Source organism: Thalassophryne amazonica, chromosome 23, assembly GCF_902500255.1.
Source record: "Thalassophryne amazonica chromosome 23, fThaAma1.1, whole genome shotgun sequence".
In the NCBI taxonomy this organism is placed as follows: Eukaryota; Metazoa; Chordata; class Actinopteri; order Batrachoidiformes; family Batrachoididae; genus Thalassophryne; species Thalassophryne amazonica.
Window position 1 is genome coordinate 8108229 of NC_047125.1, and position 18261 is coordinate 8126489.

The 18261-nt window shown below is 44.1% G+C and overlaps 1 protein-coding gene across 1 annotated transcript in view; it reads right to left on the minus strand.

Moving 5' to 3' along the window:
* zanl (zonadhesin, like) overlaps positions 1-18261 on the minus strand; it is a 222749-nt gene that overhangs the window by 91240 nt on the left and 113248 nt on the right. The window contains 14 exon segments of the mRNA XM_034165014.1: positions 7380-7515; positions 7726-7854; positions 8512-8660; positions 9325-9569; positions 11532-11673; positions 11774-11967; positions 12091-12144; positions 12786-12924; positions 13088-13281; positions 13380-13521; positions 15918-16053; positions 16267-16395; positions 17071-17219; positions 17626-17870. Coding sequence (XP_034020905.1) covers positions 7380-7515; positions 7726-7854; positions 8512-8660; positions 9325-9569; positions 11532-11673; positions 11774-11967; positions 12091-12144; positions 12786-12924; positions 13088-13281; positions 13380-13521; positions 15918-16053; positions 16267-16395; positions 17071-17219; positions 17626-17870 — 2183 coding nt within the window.

The window sequence follows — 18261 nt, forward strand, 5'->3', positions numbered from 1 at the left end:
CAGTAGAACAGCGATGGGTGGCCCAACTTGCAAATTTCAGGTACATGATTAAATATCGCCCTGGTACCCAAAATAAAAATGCTGATGCGCTTTCTAGGCTTCCGGAGCGAGGGCTAGCGGTGTCCTCTGGGTATGTTGCAAACGCAGTGGTGGCTGGAGAGGTATCTTGGGGTGAACGCCAGGCTAAATCAACTCAATCAATCAACTTTTTTCTTATATAGCGCCAAATCACAACAAACAGTTGCCCCAAGGCGCTCCATATTGTAAGGCAAGGCTAAAGACCCAGACCTTGTACAACTGCGTCAGTGGAAGGAGCAGGGTATCCCAAGACCTGGGGTACATGGAGAGGCCTCCCAGTATTTAAAAGGACTTGTAAGGGAGGGGGAGAAGATCAGGTTACAGGATGGGGTGTTGGGAAGAGTGTGGGAAGAGCCCGGGATTGAATCTGAAATGTTTCAAGTTATTGTCCCAAAGCAAGAGAAAAGGGAAATATGGCGGGCCTACCATGAGACGTTGGGCCAGCCCAGTAGGGAGAGGACTGGAGCAGCCCTGCGACAGTGCTGTTACTGGCCAGGAATGTTGCAGGATGTTAAAGAATGGACTGAATCCTGTCACCACTGTATTTGCACCAAGGTTGGTCCAGCTGTGCGAGCATCATTGCACCCCATCTCTACCTCTTATCCATTTGAGGTTGTGGGGATTGATTATCTTTCCTTGGGGTGAGTAGAAGACAGGTATCAGTATATTTTGGTGATTACTGACCTGTTCTCAAAGTACGCTGTCGTAGTGCCTACGAAGGACCAGTCCACTGACACCACTGTTCGGGCCATATATGGCAACCTTATTCACACATTTGGATGTCCGGAACACATTTTATCGGATCATGGTGCTGCTTTTGAGTAATCTCTCATGAATCAGCTGTGTCAACTTAGTTTCAGGCGAGCGCGTCCTGGTGCACAATTTTCGCAGGGGGGCGAGAGAGAAACTAGCCCCGAGGTGGGGCCCGGGATTGTTTGTGGTGGTGGGTCGACTGAGAGAAGACCATCCCGTTTACATTGTTCGCCCTGAAGGTAAGGATGCTCCAACACACACTATCCATCATAACAATCTCCGTTTGTGCCCTATTGACAGCGTGCAGGAGGAGCGAGAGGAACCAGTGGAATTACAGATACAACAGGAAAAGCTACCACCTCCTACTTGGTGGCTTCCCAGACTTGTCCCCTGCCAGATGGTGCCGGAAGAACAGAATGGGCGTCAGGCTGAACTCCCTGGCCCTTCAGAAGAACCACTGGTCCCCGAAGTGCCTATCGTGCGTCGCTCGCAATGTTCCAATATTGGTGTGCCCCCAGCCCGGTATCGTGAGTAATTGGCCGAGACGACCAATTTTTAAAACTGGGGAAAAATGTCACAGTGATATTTTTTAATTGGGGTTTTTTTCTTTATGGTCCCTCAATCATTTAAGGTTTTTTTATTTGGGTGTTGTGTCTGTTTGAACAGGTTTTTTGTATGTACTTGCTTGTAGTGTTTTATTGGGTTGTTATTAGTGGCAGGTGTTTATTTAGATTGGAGTTGGGAGAAACTGGACTAATTGAATGGCTCCTCCCTCACTGAACTTTATTGGCTGATTCCAAAGCTGGAGGCTTCCTGGATATCGGGCCAGAGCGTTTTTTCCCCTGATTCATCAGCGGTGTAGGCAAGGACAACCACACTTGGAGGCGGACCCCCGGAGAGCGATCCAGACTCGATGTGGAGAGAGGATTTGACGCTCCATAAGCTAAGTAAAAAAGGGACATCGCCCTGCAAGAGTCAATTGTGTATGTGTGTGTGGGTGTGGTTAACGTTGGGTCAGGACACTGAACGCCCCCTTCTTTTTTCTCCCTCTCAGTGTGCTTGAGGTCGAACCCGTGGCGACGGAAGAAGGCTTCCTCCTTTCCTCCCCTCTACAAAAAGGACAATGCAACTGGTGTTTTAAGTGCATTGGACACTTTTGGGACTTTGTTAGTTGTTTGGATTTCTCAGTTTTTTTTTTCTCTTTCTTTTCTCTAAGTACAAACTATCTATCTAGTTTTTTGCTGGGAGTTATTTTCTTTTATTGGGATTCTTTATAACTGTGTTTTATATCTATTTGTACTTTTTTGATTCTATTAAAATTTGTTTAATAATTGATATTGTTGACATCAGTGGGGAATAAGTTTCATTACACTAGAAGTCTTTCAGAAAGCGCTGTAACTAGGTTTAAGGATATGATTCCTTCTTTATGTTCTCTAATGCCATATACCAACACAGTGCAGAGTAGCTACCTAAACTCTGTAAGTGAGATAGAGTATCTCGTCAATAGTTTTACATCCTCATTGAAGACAACTTTGGATGCTGTAGCTCCTCTGAAAAAGAGAGCTTTAAATCAGAAGTGCCTGACTCCGTGGTATAACTCACAAACTCACAGCTTAAAGCAGATAACCCGTAAGTTGGAGAGGAAATGGCGTCTCACTAATTTAGAAGATCTTCACTTAGCCTGGAAAAAGAGTCTGTTGCTCTATAAAAAAGCCCTCCGTAAAGCTAGGACATCTTACGACTCATCACTAATTGAAGAAAATAAGAACAACCCCAGGTTTCTTTTCAGCACTGTAGCCAGACTGACAAAGAGTCAGAGCTCTATTGAGCTGAGTATTCCTTTAACTTTAACTAGTAATGACTTCATGACTTTCTTTGCTAATAAAATTTTAACTATTAGAGAAAAAATTACTCATAACCATCCCAAAGACGTATCGTTATCTTTGGCTGCTTTCAGTGATGCCGGTATTTGGTTAGACTCTTTCTCTCAGATTGTTCTGTCTGAGTTATTTTCATTAGTTACTTCATCCAAACCATCAACATGTCTATTAGACCCCATTCCTACCAGGCTGCTCAAGGAAGCCCTACCATTATTTAATGCTTCGATCTTAAATATGATCAATCTATCTTTATTAGTTGGCTATGTACCACAGGCTTTTAAGGTGGCAGTAATTAAACCATTACTTAAAAAGCCATCACTTGACCCAGCTATCTTAGGCCAATCTCCAACCTTCCTTTTCTCTCAAAATTCTTGAAAGGGTAGTTGTAAAACAGCTAACTGATCATCTGCAGAGAAATGGTCTATTTGAAGAGTTTCAGTCAGGTTTTAGAATTCATCATAGTACAGAAACAGCATTAGTGAAGGTTACAAATGATCTTCTTATGGCCTCAGACAGTGGACTCATCTCTGTGCTTGTTCTGTTAGACCTCAGTGCTGCTTTTGATACTGTTGACCATAAAATTTTATTACAGAGATTAGAGCATGCCATAGGTATTAAAGGCACTGCGCTGCGGTGGTTTGAATCATATTTATCTAATAGATTACAATTTGTTCATGTAAATGGGGAATCTTCTTCACAGACTAAGGTTAATTATGGAGTTCCACAAGGTTCTGTGCTAGGACCAATTTTATTCACTTTATACATGCTTCCCTTAGGCAGACCCTGAACCATCCCTTAGTTATGCTGCTATAGACTTAGACTGCTGGGGGGTTCCCATGATGCACTGAGTGTTTCTTTCTCTTTTTGCTCTGTATGCACCATTCTGCATTTAATCATTAGTGATTGATCTCTGCTCCCCTCCACAGCATGTCTTTTTCTTGGTTCTCTCCCTCAGCCCCAACCAGTCCCAGCAGAAGACTGCCCCTCCCTGAGCCTGGTTCTGCTGGAGGTTTCTTCCTGTAAAAGGGAGTTTTTCCTTCCCACTGTCGCCAAGTGCTTGCTCACAGGGGGTTGTTTTGACCGTTGGGGTTTTTACGTAATTATTGTATGGCCTTGCCTTACAATATAAAGCGCCTTGGGGCAACTGTTTGTTGTGATTTGGCGCTATATAAATAAAATTGATTGATTGATCATTTCCAAACACTTGGTATCCACAAACCTGACATGGGTTCCTGTCGCACTCAAATCCCAGCCACTCTTTGTTTTGGCAGCGAAACACTTTTGGTCCCGGCACTCATTGACACGGGAGCCGAAGGTGACGTCAACGACGCTGTTTTTGCTTCCAAGGCTTGGCTGCCACTTGAGGCGCTTCCTTCCTCACTGTCAGTGCATGCTTTAGATGGCACGCCCCTACCAACCATTACTCACCGCACCGCTCCAGTCACTTTAGTGGTGTCAGGTAATCACAGAGAGATTGTACACTTTTATGTGATCCCATCTTCATCCCCCTTGGTTCTAAATCATCCTTGGATTTTCAAACACAATCCTGGAATAGATTGGCAGTCCTGGGTTATCACTCGATGGAGCGAAGCCTGCCACAGGGGGTGTCTTAGTTCCTCGGTTCCCCCCAGCATGGAGGTCAAGGACAAGGTCCATTCACCTCCCGATTTGACGTTAGTTCCCCCTGAGTACCACGACCTTGGTGAAGTGTTCAGTAAGGATCGTGCGCTCTCACTTCCTCCTCACCATCCATATGACTGCGCCATTGACTTGCTTCCTGGCGCCCCGTTACCCTCAGGTAGGCTGTATAACCTCTCCCGCTTGGAACGCGAGTCAATGGAGACCTACATCCGGGACTCCTTGGCCGCTGGGCTGATCTGACCTTCTTTGTCCCCCATAGGGGCAGGCTTCTTTTTTGTTGGTAAGAAGGATGGTTCCCTTCGCCCCTGCATTGATTTCCGGGGGTTAAACGCCATCACGGTCCGCAACCAGTACCCACTACCACTTCTCACCGAACCTTCAATTCCACACCTAACATGTTCGCCTCGTTCTCCAGCGACTGTTAGAGAACCGGTTATTCGTCAAGGCAGAAAAATGCGAGTTTAACCTCAACACGGTGTCTTTTTTGGGCTTCATCATTTCCCACAATTAGGTCAAACCTGACCCGGCCAAAGTCAAAGCAGTCGTGGATTGGCCAGTTCTGTCCTGTGTTAAGCAGTCACATCAATTCCTGGGATTTGCGAATTTCTACCGATGCTTCATTTGCGGTTTTAGTCAGATCACAGCCCCCCTCTCCACACTCACGGCTTCTAAAACCATTTTTCAGTGGACTCCTCAGGCTGATGCCACTTTTTCTTTGTTAAAAGAACGATTCGCCACCCACCGCACCATTGGCTTTTTGTTCCACCTGAGGCCCGGTCTAAAGTTCTCCAATTCTGTCACTCATCAAAGCTATCTTGCCAACCCGGGGTCCACCGTACCCTGGACCTCCTCCGCCGCTTCTGGTGGCCCTCGGCACAGGCCAATGTGAGGGAATTTGTCCAAGCTTGCTCGGTCTGTGCTCATGGGAAGACTGCACACCAACCTCCTGCTGGGCTCCTGCAACCTCTCCCGATTCCTGGACGCCCATGGTCACACATCGGGATGGACTTCATCACCGGACTACCTCTATCCCAGGGTAACTCAGTCGTCCTCACAATTGTGGATCAGTTCTCCAAGGCTGCCCACTTCGTGCCCCTGCCGAAGATACCAACCGCCCAGGAGACCGCTGACCTTCTAGTCCTCCATGTCGTCCAGCTGCATGGTATACCCCTGGACATCATATCTGACCATGGGCCTCAGTTCACCTCGCAAGTCTGGCAAAGTGTCTGTGCTGCTCTGTTGTCCAGGTTTCATCCTCAGACCAACAGGCAGGCAAAGCAGGCCAACCAAGACCTTGAGACCCTACGGTGCGTGTTCGCCACCCACCCAATGGACTGGAGTCTACACCTGCCCTGGGTGGAGTATGCACACAACTCCCAGGTCTCTTCAGTCACCGGACTCTCTCCTTTTGAGGCCTCCCTGGGCTATCAGCCGCCGCTGTTCCCTTCCCAGGAATCCGAGGTCTCCATTCCATCGGTGCAGCTCCACCTCAGGAGATGCTGTCGGGTGTGGAGGACCACCCGCTCTGCCCTGCTAAAGATCCGGACCCGGATGCAGGGCCATGCTGATGGGCATCGGGCTCCCGCCCCCGTTTATCAGCCCAGGCAAGAGGTGTGGCTCTCATCGCGGGACATCCCCCTGGCGACGGACTCCCCGAAGCTGACTCCCCAATTCATCTGACTTTTTGTTGTGGACCGGGTGGTCAATCTGGTAGCTGTCCGTCTCAGTCTTCCTCGCTCCTACGGATCCACCAGGTCTTCCATGTTTCCAGATTGAAGCCTGTCCACTCTAGCCCTCTGTGTCCTCCAGCTCCTCCACTACCTTCTGCCCAGATGGTGGACGGTCATCCGGCTTGGACTGTCCGGAAGATCTTGGACGTGTGCCATCGGGGGTGGGGCTTCCAGTACCTGGTGGACTGGGAGGGCAATGACCCTGAAGAAAGTTCCTGGGTCGGGGGGTGCTCATCCTGGACCCTTCCCTCATCCGGGACTGCTACCGGGACCATCCTGATCACCCTGGTCGTCCTGGTAGGTCGCCTGGGGGCTCCAATTGAGGGGGGGGTACTGCTGTGGGCTGCCTGCTCTGTTCCTCCTGCTGCTGCTCCTTTTTCTTCTCTGCAGAGGTGGTGCGCCTCAAGCTGATCGACAAACCTGATCTCCATCTAATCAGCACCTGCATATGAACCCCGGCTCCTCATTCCATCTTCGCCAGAAACTCAGCTAATCTTTCACGGTAAGCTTGGCCTCTCAATTTTTCCAAACTTAGAATATTTTCTGACTTTTTTGGTGTTTCCATACACCTTCTGTCTGAGCCTTTGCTCAGAGCCAACACCTTCCTCATTGCTGCTGCACCAAGACCAGCTTTACATGCAGCCTGTGCGCGGAGCTCTCACACTCTGCATCTCCCACTCTGCATCACCTTTGCTCACACGAGCCGCTTCACACTGAGCTCTGCTTGGAATATTGTACAAACTGAACTGTTAACTTTTCCTGATAAACACTAAGAAGAAACTGAACTGAATTATTCTGTCTAACTACCTGCATATCTGGACCAGCTGTGATAGTTTGTCACTGATTGACTGTGAGAATCACTTCTGGAAGTGACCGGCTCAGCACTCACTCATCTGTCTCTCCTCCCCAGCCACGTCAACAGCTTGCAGGTGGCCACCTGGCTCCAGCTCCATTCCATCAGAATTGAAAACATCTGGGCTGCGGTTCCCCTGGTTCCACCGCTGAGCGGGCCGGTGTCCACACAGCCAGATAGCCACGCACTTTGACTTATTTTTATCCTCTGTACTTAAGTTCATTGTAATAAATGTCTTTTCTAACATACCTTTCTCTGCTCCCTGCTCTTGGGTTCGTCTACCACCCACTCCAAACCATAACAATTACACTGTTTAAACGTTTCGTGTACATATTCAATTTTTTCCAAATTACAGATAAACCTTCAAATTATTTATTACCTATATTTAAACAAAGTAAATATTTATAAGAAACAAAGTTTAAGATAAAAGCAGAAGTAACTCACATTGGGGTTGATTTTGGGGTGACAAACAGCAAATGGACCATTTTTATCCAGCAGGATTCCACAGTATCCAGAGCTTTCATACAGATCCTGATCTTCATAATCACATCCAGGGACGGTGGTGCTTGGCTTGTTACAGCTGTCAACAGGGAAAAGGGTTACACAACTTCAGTTACTAGGAGATCAGGACTGTATTGTCAACAAAAGACTATCTTGAACTATAGTTTTATAATTAGAATATTCTGCTGTTGAATTTCCTTTCAAAGTGATTCAATGAACAAAACAAACAGAGTGAACAGTGAACCCAGCTGTGTGGATTTCTTAATTGTTATGACTCTACAAAACTCACTTTGGATCAGTGACCCAGCTGTGTCCAAAGTCATTGGCTTTATTGGTCAGTGATCCATCTGGCTTCCGGAAGTCATCTTTGGCATTCCCGTTATAGTCTCCACACAGTCCACAGAGCTGGTTCTTGTAGCTGTAGATGACAAGTTTAATATTGGTCAGAAAAGTTGTGAAGACAAATTCTTTGACCAAATCTGCAATTACCTACATCTACTATAGGATGTGTTACTGCCATTGCACAGCAAGTGATAAGTGAAATGTTAAAAGGTGGTATAAAAACTGAAGATCTACAGTATACCATCTGACTGCCCTGCTGTGCCCTCTGGTGGAATCCCCCAGTAACACACACAGCACAATCAAAGTATATGTACCATGATGTTCACAATACAGGATGAATGTGTGGATAAAAATTTAGACTGTCGATGTTCCTTCAGGAGACTGAGATGATGAGTATCAGTTGAGTTCTGCAGGAACATCAACTTGCACAGTTTGGCCACATGGGCTGTTTCTCTGGATATGATCCCACATGGAAGTGCCTCAGTGCTGAGAACACCAGAGTTGGGAGAAGGTCAAGTGATACCCACATTTCACCAAGTTATGGCAGATCAGTGGTTGGTAAGTGGAAGTGAACTAGTTGTCTGTGTGGATGGTTGGAATCCAGGATCCTATTTGGTTCCACAGTGTGTTGGAGCATCAGTACATGTTCCCTGACCTGACCTCTGTAATTACATCTGAATGATTTATGAAAAAGATCTGACTTCAGACACCGACCACTGAAGTTTTCACTCACTCTTTGATGACTTTGATGTCCATGAAGTGGTTTCCATCATAGCGAATAGTAACACCAAAGCTCATGTTCAAAGTGTAGTGTTTTCCTGACTTGAACACAGAGACACTGGAGGCCGGACTCACTGGCAGGTTTACATTGGATCCGTTTAGCTAAGTAGGAATAAAAGGTGACAAACACAGAATTAATAATCAGTTAAACTTGAAGATTCACTGGAACAGATTCAAAAGAATTATGAAAAAGAACAAACAGTAAAGCAACATGACATCAACCTGGAAGCTGTTGTACTTTGTATATAAAACAGAGCGTTAGAATGTGTTCACACTGTGATATTGAAGCATAAAATTTGAAAACTGGGTGCCCATACTTCATATCTTGATTATTTCATTTCAAATCCACCATGTTGATGTTGAGAGGCAACTTACAAATACTGTTTCACTGCCCAAATACACTGTAAAAAAATAGTTGAGAATACTTCAAATTTGCAGGCAACAGTCTGCACTAAGACTTATGTTGTGCCGATGATGAAATATATGTTATAGTATATAGTTCATCATCGGCACAACATAAAAGTCTTAGTGCAGACTGTTGCCTGCAAATTTGAAGTATTCACAACTATTTTTTTTTTTACAGTGTACTTTTGCACCTGACTACATATAAATTCTCAGGAAATCAGAGTTGTGGTTTGAATGTGGTCCTATGCCCCAAAAACTGAATAGATCATCTCTGTTATCAGACAGTGGCTGTCAGTGGGCGTGGCTTCCCTGTCATTGGACATATCAGCGTGTTTTGGTGTGTCCTTCCCTCTTCTCTTACCTGCACAGTTCCGCCTTTGAGGATGGAGATCTTTACCATCTGCACATGAACATGTACAGCCTTCACATAGGAGATGGAGGGGTTGTTATATCGGTTCTCATTGTCAGCGTGGACCTCAAAATATGGCAGAGTTGTATCGTTGCAGACTTCAGACATCACATAACTGCAGTTGCCCATGAAGTTGTATTTGCGTTTGTCAAAGGTGGTGTAGTGAGGATCTCCAGATGCGATGCAAGTGGATGTATCTGAGGGTGTAAAACAAAAATATCCCTATGTTAGAAGAGGAAAAAATACCATCGGTGTTAAATTGTATTTCTTACTTGTGAACTGAAACTTAAAGTGCACATATTATACTCTTTTTCATCAAGTTTCCAAAGACCTGAGAGGGTCCCAAACCATGTCTTTGAAGTTTCTTACTAAAAATTCACTCTAATACTGGATTTCTCTGTTTCAGCCGTGCTCAGAACACACACACGGTTTCTGTGTCTGTAGATTTCAATGCTGGTGTCTGTGTCTCACCACAACCTTCAAGGGGATGTCGCTTGGGGCTTCCAGTATGCAGAGGCAGGTAAAACATTGTATAACTGTCATGATATGAGGCAAAGTGGCTCAGAGAGTGTGGGGACACAATGGCAGAATCACATACAAAGGTGTAGGATTAATCAAAAACTTAGCAAGGTCAAAAAGTGGCAAAGCAAACAGGACTAGAACAAGAGGCTGGAACGAAGCTTACAGAAAAACAAACTGGCAATGAAGGACAAAACATACAAGGCTTAAATAACTGAGGTGGTAATCACACAGAAAACGAGGCACAGGTGAGGGGAACATTCAGGAAAGAGCAAGAGAGAAAGAGACAAAGACGAGTGCAAGAGAGTGCAGTGAGACAAAGCCAAAGCAGACAGAAACAAGAGAAATCAGTGACAGAAACCCCAATGGTGAATAACATAAAATGCCAACAGAAAAGACCAAAGCCTAGCCAATATTAACATGAACAGAACCAGGAAGTACACTAGGAAATAAAATGAAAGACCTAAGAGAACAACAAGAAAATAAAAGACGTCGACTAAACCAGAACGGAACTCACCGTGGTTGAAGTATGATAAACAGAAAAGAAATAATCAGAACAGACAGACAGGACTCAAGTGACTAAAGTAAAGACAAAGACAGAGGAACAAAGTGCGAAGCAGACGCAGACAGGGGACAGACTGTGACAAAGACCCAAACAAGACAGGAGATGGAACCAGATATGGGCAGACCTGACAATAACAATCATTTTTGCAAACAACAAAGGGCTGAGATCTTGATGTAATTCTGCCTACTCCTTGAATGCATCTGTAAATCTCTCCTTGTTCATGTCCTGCAACACCCTCACATACTTCTCTGCCAATCCAGACTTCCTCATACAACACCACAACTCCTCTTTTGTATTTCTTAATGATTGATGTAAATAAAGTCCAAGACATATTCAGTGATTTGGAAATGCTGAAGTATCCATAGACTGAGTTGACTCAAGAACACTGGCTGTAAAAGTGATGATTTAATCCTCATATTTAGAATAAATTGCCACTATCCCAAATATTTTTTAAGTGTTGTAGGCCTTTTAGGAATGGATGTGTATGAACAAATGACCAAACAAAACAGGGCCTTCACCAACATACCCAGTGAGGTCCACTCCAATCATCACTCTTTCTTCATTGAGTAAACTCTCTTACACCTCAAACTCCCTAAATCAGTTTTCATTCTTATCAATCTGACAAACCACTTTTGGAGCAAATGTACTGATGACATTGATCATCACCCTTTGATTTACAGGTTCACACTCAGACACCTGCTTCACCTCCAACACACATATTATTCTTTCTTCTCCCATCCACACTTTGTTACAGAATAAGGTGTTTAATAGTTTGAATGAGCAAAGTAATTATTCTTTAATTCAGTGTATTTCAAGGAATTATTTCATGCAAAATATATGTTTTTATCTATAGTTTGCAGTGACATATAGTTGGAATTCCATATTAAACATCACAAAGTTTGCACAATTTTATGCATGTAGATATTATTATTATCAGCACAATTTACACCTGAATTGTCTTGTTTCATTCTTCTGTAGTATATTAAGTCAGCAGTGATGTGAACAGATGCTTGAACATTTTTGACTCTGTATCTTTTGTTTCAGGGTCTTAAAAGTTCCCTGATGATGTCATTACCTTTAGGATAGCAGCCTGGAACTCCGTTCACCTCACGGCATTCTTCAGTGGAGTCACAGGAATTATCAACACATTCCAAAGTGTAGTTTCCTCCACAGCGACACATCTTAGAGCACCCATCTCCAAACACAACCTCACCCGGCTGGAAAAGACACATCCAACAAAACATCAGCCTCGAGTACTTCAGGTACGAGAACACACTGACAGATGAACTGCTGGGAATGTCAGCAGTGACCTCTGACCTCATAATAGTTATTGTGGTCGTCCAGACAACCACATTTGTCCAGCGGGACACAGCGCCGTCCCTTGAAGACAAAACCTGGTTTGCAAAAGCAACCAGAGATACAGGAGCCAGTACAGTTGGACGACGGTTCCATGCAGGTGGGGATGCAAGCTGGACCACATTCTATATATTCAGCATCAGGAGGACATGGATCTGTGAAGGAGACAAAACAACAAAGCATTAAAATACACAAAATAACTCATGGAAAAAAAACAGTTTAAATCTGAGTCTATTGTGATGCTCATGTTGATGGAAACTATTGATGATGAGTCGTACTTGGTGGTTGAGTTGTTGTTGGTTTTGGAGTTGTTGGCTCAGGTGTAGTTGGTCCTGGTTTGGATCAAACAATATAAACAGATCAATATTTTCAACTAATAACATGAGAAATAATGTGTTTATCTTGTGATGCTCATTGGTTATTTTTAAATGACATAAATCATTTGTGGTGTTCGTGAGTTGGAGGTTAACAGCTCTCAAAAACAATGGAATCATGAGACAGCCTGAGTTGTAAATAGGCTTCATGGACCATAGTTACAATTACAGTGGAGTCAGAACCTTCTGTTAAACAGTAAATTCCGCAAAAGTGAAGAATTTAATGTTTGATTCAATCAGTCGGCACTGACAAAGTCAATCAAATGAGCCAAATCCCAAAGTCAAGGAAGTAGCAGGAACGATTGTCCTGGTTGTGTCGTCAATGTTGTCAAATGTACACAGACCAAAAATGTAACAAGTTTAGTTGAAGTAACAGCAATAAACTTGTTCATCTTGAGATTACAGGACACTGGACACGACTTCCTGAGGTGTCTTTCACTTGGACACCAATCAACGAGACTGAAACACATTCAGGCTGTGATTCACTTTACATTCAGAAACACATGAATTCAGGTTTGTCAAAACCACAGAACGAGACAGATGCTGCAAAGATGAAGTTTGGCTCCGACTTTTTGGGTAGTTTGTGAGAGTAAACTTACTGGTGGGATAGCAGCCCAGCTCTCCTCCCTGGACTTTACATTCATGCAGAGGGGGACATTCAGAGGACACGCAGGTGACAGAGGGAGCGTCACACTTACACTTCTGTTTACAGTCGTCCAGATAAAACTCCTCTCCATGCTGACAGAGACACACAACATTTTACTGTGTTAGTGTTCAAATTAGTGAAGAGCTGTTTCTGATCTCCATCATTGATTGATTGATTGACACAGAGTGAAAAGCAGCTGAACAATGAAGCAGCTGCTCCTGTTTTTCATTCTGAAAGAGCTCGAAGACACTTTACCTCATAATACAGCCCGTTGTGTTTGCAGCCACATGAATTCTTACTGACGCACTTGTTGCCACTCAGGACAAATCCAGGATCACACACACAGCCCTCAGAGCAGAACCCACTGCAGCCAGAAGGTTTCCCAGCACAGGTTTCCTGGCAGGGGTCTGCACAAGGCTGATAGTGGCTGTTGGGAGGACAGTTCAGAGCTGGACAAAGACACACAAAGTCAGGTTTGACAAAGAACTGCTGGGATCAGATCAAATATGACATCACGCTTTCATCCACTCATTCATCAGACACTCACGGCAGAAGGTTTGGTTCCTCCAGAGTCCCACAGTGACTCCACGGTCCTGGCATTCGTTGACATAAGCGTCAATGGCTTCACACAAAATGCGCACGGCTCCATCCAGCTCACACAGATCAAACACACAATCCCTGAAGTAGTTCTGACAACACACACACACACACACACACACACACACACACACACACACACACACACACACACACACACACACACACACACACACACACACACACACACACAAACAACTTTGGTTTGCTGAAGTTGAACATTAAATTCTTGAACTTTTGCATGAACTCAATTTTTAATCTCCTGATTTCTTCTGTGTTTTCATTCAGTAAAAGTCTGACTTTCATTGCAGAAACCCTTCAATTACAAGTAACAGATCAGCATTTACAGTGAGTGGTGCAAAAATAAGCCCCTCCCATTAAAGAACTGTTTGTTTTTTAAACAATAATCAATTCTAAAATATTGTTTGTAAAATAAATGGTACAAATTTGGAGCAGACAGAAAAGGATTAAGACCTTGGATACGTTCAGGTCATGTTCTGATACCACACATCACTGCATTCAACAGAATAAGGAACCACTTTAAGTCCAGCTTGGGAACCACTGCAGCAGACAAGAGTTCAGTCCCACATCTTGACAGCAGCCAAAAATCTGCCACAGCTCAGTGAAACAGAGGCGTGAACTTGGCTTTTCCAGGTGCTGGCATCCTCAACACTGAACAACCTGCTTGCCCACATGGACAAAATGCCCTGGCTCGTGGCCAATGACAGCCTCTTCTGAGTCTCCCTCAGTAGAGGTTTGCTTGACATAAAGTCATTCAGGTATCAAGGACCTCCTGTAACTGATAAAGACTTGTCCTCATTCCCTCAAATAACTGGTGAGAAACTTAGTCTCATCAGCATCCAGTAAGACAGGAAGCACTTTACTTGGACCTTCATTTTCCTGAAAAGGTATCACCAAATGTCTCTGTCCAGCAAATTCATGACTCCAGAAGCTCTTCCCAGGCATCTGTTGATCTCAAAGGCCAAAAACCCAGAAACATGGCTGTCACTGCTGGTGTAACTGAAGGTCAATACAGGTTCATCAGTTTTGCTACACATGTATGGACTTCTGATGGCCAAGTCCATGATGTTGACCCTGAATCCTGAAACTCTGAATCTTCGTCATGGACCTTCAATCTCCTGCAAAGGTATTGGCATCAACAAACCCATCTGTACAGTGATGTCATGATTCCATAAAATCTGCTGCACAGACCTGTCTTGATGTCAACATAAGTTTCCACATCTTTGACAAGTTAGAAAAAAGCAAGTCCATTTCAGGTCCGGAGGCCCATCAAACCAGAGCTTATCCCTGGACACCATATCATTAAGTGGATGAGACAAGAACTTTGTCTATTCCAAGTTCCTTGGGCAGGAAAGACAGGTTCCCATTTAAGGCAGAGTGGACTGGGACAAAGCAGGTAAAGCAGTTTGAGCCAGGACACAGATTGGTAGCTTGAGCAAGAACTGATCCTTGGTCTCTTGGGGGCAGTGCAACTCTTTAACACTGACCTTTTCCACCTCTTCCAGTATTAATGTTGTGGGCTGCCTGCTCTGTTCCTCCTGCTGCTGCTCCTTTTTCTCCTCTGCAGAGGTGGTGCGCCTCAAGCTGATCGACACACCTGATCTCCATCTAATCAGCACCTGCATATGAACCCCGGCTCCTCATTCCATCTTCGCCAGAAACTCAGCTAATCTTTCTTGGCTTTTCTATTTTTCCAAAAATAGAATATTTTCTGACTTTTTTGGTGTTTCCATACACCTTCTGTCTGAGCCTTTGCTCAGAGCCAACACCTTCCTCATTGCTGCTGCACCAAGACCAGCTTTACCTGCAGCCTGTACGCGGAGCTCTCACACTCTGCATCTCCCACTCTGCATCACCTTTGCTCACACAAGCCACTTCACACTGAGCTCTGCTTGGAATATTGTACAAACTGAACTGTTAACTTTTCCTGATAACAAACACTAAGAAGAAACTGAACTGAATCATTCTGTCTAACTACCTGCATATCTGGACCAGCTGTGATAGTTTGTCACTGATTGACTGTGAGAATCACTTCTGGAAGTGACCGGCTCAACACTCACTCATCTGTCTCTCCTCCCCAGCCACATCGACAGCTTGCAGGTGGCCACCTGGCTCCAGGTCCATTCCATCAGAATTGAAAACATCTGGGCTGCGGTTCCCCTGGTTCCACCGCTGAGCAGGCCGGTGTCCACACAGCCAGATAGCCACGCACTTTGACTCATTTTTATCCTCTGTACTTAAGCTCATTGTAATAAATCTCTTTTCTAACATACCTTTCTCTGCTCCCTGCTCTTGGGTTCGTCTTCCACCCACTCCGAACCAGAACAATTACACTGTTTAAACGTTTCGTGTACATATTCAATTTTTTCCAAAGTACAGATAAACCTTCAAATTATTTATTACCTATTTTTTTAAAAGTAAATACTCATAAGAAATAAAATTTAAGTTAAAAGCAGAAGTAACTCACATTGGGGTTGACTTTAGGGTGACAAACAGCAAATGGACCATTTTTATCCAGCAGGATTCCACAGTATCCAGAGCTTTCATACAGATCCTGATCTTCATAATCACATCCAGGGATGGTGGTGTTTGGCTTGTTACAGCTGTCAACAGGGAAAAGGGTTACACAACTTCAGTTACTAGGAGATCGGGACTGTAGTATCAACAAAAGACAATCTTGAACTATAGTTTCATAATTAGAATATTCTGCTGTTGAATTTCCTTTGAAAGTGATTCAATGAACAAAGCAAACATCAGAGCGAACAGTGAATCCAGCTGTGTGGATTTCTTAATTGTTTTGGTTCTACAAAACTCACTTTGGATCAGTGACCCAGCTGTGTCCAAAGTCATTGGCTTTATTGGTCAGTGATCCATCTGGCTTCCGGAAGTCATCTTTGGCATTCCCGTTATAGTCTCCACACAGTCCACAGAGCTGGTTCTTGTAGCTGTAGATGACAAGTTTAATATTGGTCAGAAAAGTGTGAAGACAAATTCTTTGACCAAATCTGCAATTACCTACATCTACTATAGGATGTGTTACTGCCATTGCACAGCAAGCGATAAGTGAAATGTTAGAAGGTGGTCTAAAAACTGAAGATCTACAGTATACCATCTGACTGCCCTGCTCTGCCCTCTGGTGGAATCCCCCAGTAACACACACAGCACAATCAAAGTATATGTACCATGATGTTCACAATACAGGATGAATGTGTGGATAAAAAATTAGACTGTCAATGTTAATGTCTTTGTTCCTCATTTCCTTCAGGAGACTTCAGATGACAAGTATCAGTTGAGTTGTGCAGGAACATCAACTTGCACAGTTTGGCCATATGGGCTGTTTCTCTGGATATGATCCCACATGGAAGTGCCTCAGTGTTGAGAACACCAGAGTTGGGAGAAGGTCAAGTGATACCCACATTTCACCAAGTTATGGCAGATCAATGGTTGGTAAGTGGAAGTGAACTAGTTGTCTGTGTGGGTGGTTGGAATCCAGGATCCCAGTTGGTTCCAGTGTGTTGGAGCATCAGTACATGTTCCCTGACCTGACCTCTGTAATAACATCTGAATGATTTATGAAAAAGGTCTGACTTCAGGCACCAACCACTGAAGTTTTCACTCACTCTTTGATAACTTTAATATCCATGAAGTGGTTTCCATCATAGCGAACAGTAACACCAAAGCTCATGTTCAAAGTGTAGTGTTTTCCTGACGTGAACACAGAGACACTGGAGGCCGGATTCACTGGCAGGTTTACGTTGGTTCCATTCAGCTATGTGGGAATAAAAGGTGACAAACACAGAATTAATAATCAGTTAAACTTGAAGATTCACTGGAACAGATTCAAAAGAATTATGAAAAAGAACAAACAGTAAAGCTAGATGACATCAACCTGGAAGTCGTTCCAAGACTGGCTGCCCATACTTCATATCTTGATTATTTCATTACAAATCCACTGTGTTTGTGTGCAGAGGCAAATACTGTTTCACTGCCGAAATACCTTTGAACCTGACTGCATGTAGCTTAAGAGGAAATCAGAATTCTGGTTTCAACGTGGTCCTATGCCCCAAAAACTGAATAGATTATCTCTGTTATCAGACCGTGGCTGTCAGTGGGCGTGGCTTCCCTGTCATTGGACATATCAGTGTGTTTTGGTGCGTCCTTCCCTCTTCTCTCACCTGCACAGTTCCACCTTTGAGGATGGAGATCTTTACCATCTGCACATGAACATGTACAGCCTTCACATAGGAGATGGAGGGGTTGTTATATCGGTTCTCATTGTCAGCGTGGACCTCAAAATATGGCAGAGTTGTATCGTTGCAGACTTCAGACATCACATAACTGCAGTTGCCCATGAAGTTGTATTTGCGTTTGTCAAAGGTGGTGTAGTGAGGATCTCCAGATGCGATGCAAGTGGATGTATCTGAGGGTGTAAAACAAAAATATCTCTGTTAGAAGAGAAAAAATACCATCGGTGTTAAGTTGTATTTCTTACTTGTGAACTGAAAGTTAAAGTGTACATATTATACTCTTTTTTATCAAGTTTCCAAAGACCTGAGAGGGTCCCAAACCATGTCTTTGAAGTTTCTTACTAAAAATTCACTCTAATACTGGATTTCTCTGTTTCAGCCATGCTCAGAACTCACACACGGTTTCTGTGTCTGTAGATTTCAATGCTGGTGTCTGTGTCTCACCACAACCTTTAAAGGGGATGTCACTTGGGGCTTCCAGTATGCAAAGGCAGGTAAACCATTGTATAACTGTCATGATACGAGGCAACGTGGCCCAGAGAGTGTGGGGACACAATGGCAGAA